This window comes from Beta vulgaris, chromosome 3, assembly GCF_026745355.1.
Source record: "Beta vulgaris subsp. vulgaris cultivar EL10 chromosome 3, EL10.2, whole genome shotgun sequence".
Classification (NCBI taxonomy): Eukaryota; Viridiplantae; Streptophyta; class Magnoliopsida; order Caryophyllales; family Amaranthaceae; genus Beta; species Beta vulgaris.
The window spans coordinates 14,215,107-14,219,186 of NC_079204.1; the positions used below are offsets into that span (position 1 = coordinate 14,215,107).

The 4,080-nt window shown below is 37.4% G+C and overlaps 1 protein-coding gene across 2 annotated transcripts; it reads left to right on the forward strand.

The window, feature by feature from the left end:
- On the forward strand, positions 1–3,871 carry LOC104888822 (uncharacterized CRM domain-containing protein At3g25440, chloroplastic). 2 transcript variants are annotated; one of them, XM_010673921.3, is made up of 6 exons: positions 2–135; positions 471–799; positions 884–1,214; positions 2,190–2,591; positions 3,002–3,450; positions 3,597–3,871. In XM_010673921.3, exons 2-5 carry the CDS (start codon positions 702–704, stop codon positions 3,329–3,331), a joined length of 1,161 nt encoding a protein of 386 aa, XP_010672223.1. In that variant the 5' UTR covers positions 2–135; positions 471–701; the 3' UTR covers positions 3,332–3,450; positions 3,597–3,871. The 2 variants fall into 2 exon arrangements, with proteins under 2 accessions (XP_010672222.1, XP_010672223.1); XM_010673920.4 differs by having other exon boundaries at positions 1–135; positions 471–1,214.
- The last annotated feature ends 209 nt before the right edge of the window (positions 3,872–4,080 follow it).

A 4,080-nucleotide genomic window follows, 5' to 3' on the forward strand; every position in this document is an offset into this window, starting at 1 on the left:
GTTACAACACCCTCACGGTGACGGGCCCAACTCATAAGCAAATTCCTTTAGAACCTCTCGTCCCCATATTCGTCACTCGTATGCAAATCCCAAAGCTCGAATTGCAGAAGCTCGAATTGAGGAAGCTCGTTCCAGGTTCTTGTTTTGTTCCTTAGATGAATCTACTTGTTTTGTTGCGGATTTTGATGTGGAATTGCGATTTTTAAGATCTATTTGATGTGATTATTCATGCGATTGATTTTATGCGGTTGTTATTGTTTGTTTCATTCAACTTATTTTTTGTCTATCTCATATATGTTATTTCATGTTTTTAGGGATAATTTAAATGTTATAAACTTATGATTCGAATGAATTTCTGGTATAACTTGTTAATTCATGTTTGTTTCATGGAACTAAATGATAAGAAAATTTATGTTACAATTTGTAGATGCGCATATTTGTGTTCACTTGTTGTTGTTTAATTTCATCAGATGAATTTTTCAAGTGTTGTGGCTGGAAATCAGGGATAAATGACCTGTGATCCCCGGGCCGAGGGCGGCCGCCCCTCCTGCCCTGGCTCAGGGACGGTAGGAGCTTGATCATTTGAGAAGTTTGGGAGAAACACAGTTGCTTTGTGGTATTTGATTGATACAGTTCTTGAGATGTATAGCTGAGAACATTAGGACGTGCCCCATCTATCAGTCTATCTTAACGATTCACACATGGCAAGTTTATACTTCCATTGTCTCAGACGAGTTGTTAGGTTCTCTGTGTCAATATTCAGCTCTTCCTATTCCCAATATGACTGTCTTTCTCCTAGGTACTCTCTCCTTCTTTACCCTGAAAGGCTTCACTCACCCCTTCCTATGTCCTTACCTCTTTCTTCTTCTTCTTCCTCTTCCAGGTTGACGTCGCATAACCCTGGACTCATTTGGAAAACTTGTAGATCACTGGGTTTTGCGAACCCATTAAAACCCTTTTTAGTGTCCCGGAATTTCAGCAATGGCACAGTGAATTTGGTTATATCTCAAGGGAAACCCAAATTTGAAGTACAAGAAGTTGATCATCCTAAGAAAGAGAAGTGGATGACAAAGAAGAGGCTCAAGATGCAGAGGTTAAGAGAGAAACAAAAGAGGAAAGCAGCAAATAGGAGAGATCCAAGACGTCTCACTGTTAAGAGGAAGAAGCAAAAGTTTGCTAGCGTTGAAGAGAGGATCAAAGACAAGCTCGTAAAGGTTTCCTTACTTTTTGTGCTTGAGTAATTGCATTCTAAGTTATGCAAATGGCTTTTCTTTTCTCACTGTAAGAAAGTCTGCTAAGTGTGCATTTTTATGTATCGAAATTTTTCATGGCTTTCTGATTTCTCCACCCTTTTATATATCAATTTTGTGGCCAAGTCCTTCCGAGATTACAGAGACATTTCAAAGAGATTGAAATTGCTATGAAATGCAAAATCTTGAGGGTTTTTAAGTAGTTCTGGTCCAATCTTGGCAAAGTTTGCTGTTTTGCATGTAGTATGTGTTAATAGCTGATGAGAATGTTCTATATATGATGATCAATTGCTTTATGTAAAGGGGTGACAAGAGTTGAAAGAGGGAAGATTCAGATCCCGTCTGATAATATCCTCTTGCACATTATCCTCTTGCATTCTCCATGTACCATAAACCTTGAAATGAACTTCTCCATACATTTGTTTTCAAGGTGTGGTTTGCTTTTGTTCATTTTAGTGCCGAAAACATCTAGCTGGACGATGGGATAACGAACAGTCTGAACTCTGAACACTGAAAAACACATGCTACTAAAAGCATGTAATGCTCTAAAAAATAATGTTGACGCAACATATCTGAAAATGCATGAGTTTACTATCTCGGAAAGTGTGAATTTCCCTCTGCAACATCCAATAAAAGTAAGTAGATATTTTTTATGAATGAAAGTATATTTTTGATTCCTTTTTCTCTCTTACCTGGTAGATTTATGTATTTCATTTACCAGACTGTATTAGCTCAGTTTCTGGCTTGGCGTTCTTCCTTATATTTTGTCTTTTGATTCCCCCCCCCCCTCCCCTCCTGGGTCCAGAAGAAAACCTCTAAAGCAACATAATTTCTCTATTCACTATGTCATGTAAAATTCTTGTATAAGGCCATGGTTGGGCTAGAATGGTAGTTCATTGTCATTGACACATAATCATTAACCGTCTTCATTCCTTGCAGGCAAGAATCAAAGAGGCCTTATTGGTTGAACGACTCAAAAAGTACGAAGTTCCGAAGGTTCAGGGTCCTGTTGTTCAACCTCACATTCTAAGCGGTGAGGAGAAGTTTTACTTCAAGAAGATGGCGCAGAAAAGATCTAATTATGTTCCAGTTGGCAGAAGAGGGGTGTTTGGCGGTGTCATTCTCAACATGCATATGCACTGGAAGAAACACGAAACAGTGAAGGTCTTCTTTAAGCCTTGTAAACCAGGCCAAATACAAGAATACGTGCAAGAAATAGAACGATTAAGTGGTGGGATAGCAATACAAATAATAGAAGATGACACTGCCATATTTTACAGAGGAAAGAACTATGTGCAACCGAAAGTCATGTCACCCATTGATACACTGTCCAAGAAAAGGGTGTGTATTCCTATCTATGCTTATCTAAATCTTTACGCGATCTTAGAAATTATGTCAGGGGGAGTAGCAGCTCTTTGAAATCTAGCCTTGCTATGAAAATATGGAAATTTGACTAGAACAGGGACACTTGATTCAGCTGCTGTTCTCATCATCTGTCTGGCAATCTGATTAGTGTTAAGTTTATGCTACCTGCTATTTCACGGAATCTTAATGAGACTAAAGATACAAAGTCGTTCGACTTATCATGATCTTAGTATATATAGAAAACCAATTGGATAGTATATTCCTTATGTCATTTTGGAAGTACTTTTTCTTGTTCTTCGTGGCCTGAATAATTCCATTTTGGGTTCTCACTTACTGCTACAATGAAAATTTGGTAGGTTCAATAATCTGTATATTTTTGTTGCCAGGCCTTGGAGAAATCCAAGTATGAGCAGTCGCTAGAAACTCTGAGACACTTCATTGCTGTGGCTGAAAAGGAATCGGAGCTCTATTACAGGCATATAGCTCTTTATAGTAACTCGAACAAACAGAATTGCGATGTAGTTGCTCAAAATCCAAGTAAAGATGCAAATGACACTGTAAATCTTCATTTCACTAAAAGCGAGATTCTTGAGCCGGCCCTTAATTCTACATACCATTTTGAAATGGTCGTAGATGGTACTGAAGATTTATCTTCCAGTGAGCTGGTGCAAGATGATGACAGCATGTCTGATGATGAAGATGATCTTGATCCTTAAGAGAGAGAAAGCTTTTTTCAGCTAATAAAAATCACAATATGCAAGTTGTTAATCTGCAAGTTATCTAACCCCAGATATGATCATTTTGTGTCATCTCATATTAATTGCCTACTGCAAAGGTAAATGTTTCTTCACTGATGGCTCATTTCTGAATGCTTAGAATTGATTGTGTTTATTGTTTAGTTCTGCAATTGTCACACATATTTTCTCCTTGAGATGGCATTATAGCACAATGTTGCATTTGCTGATAATTGTTTTGTTTTAGGTTAAACATATTACAAGGCAACTAGGCAAGGCTGTAACTGAATAGAGAAATAATCTTGACTGTCTCAGAATCCCAGGACAATCACGAGTCACCACTGTATCTGAAGTCTATTTAGCCTAGTTAGGCGATGAAACCAGTAATCACGAGTCACCAGTCATACGATATGTCGATTTCTAAATGCTTTAGAGGTTGGATTTGTAAGTAATATTATCTTTTTGATATACAACTTCTGTAAAGGCAACTTTGACATTTATATTATCTGTGATTAGCTATTACTTCCTTTAATCCATAATTTGTACAACACTTGTCATTTCATGGGCTTTTGGGGTGAGTAACCCTGTGTGAGGTTAGCCCAGAGGAAATTCTTCTCACTACAAAGTTTCAAAAAAAAAAAAGGATGAATTTAACATCTCAGACTAACCTTTTTTTCAATATAATATAATAGTAAAAAAATTTGGTCAAAGTATGGAAAGTTTGACCTTCA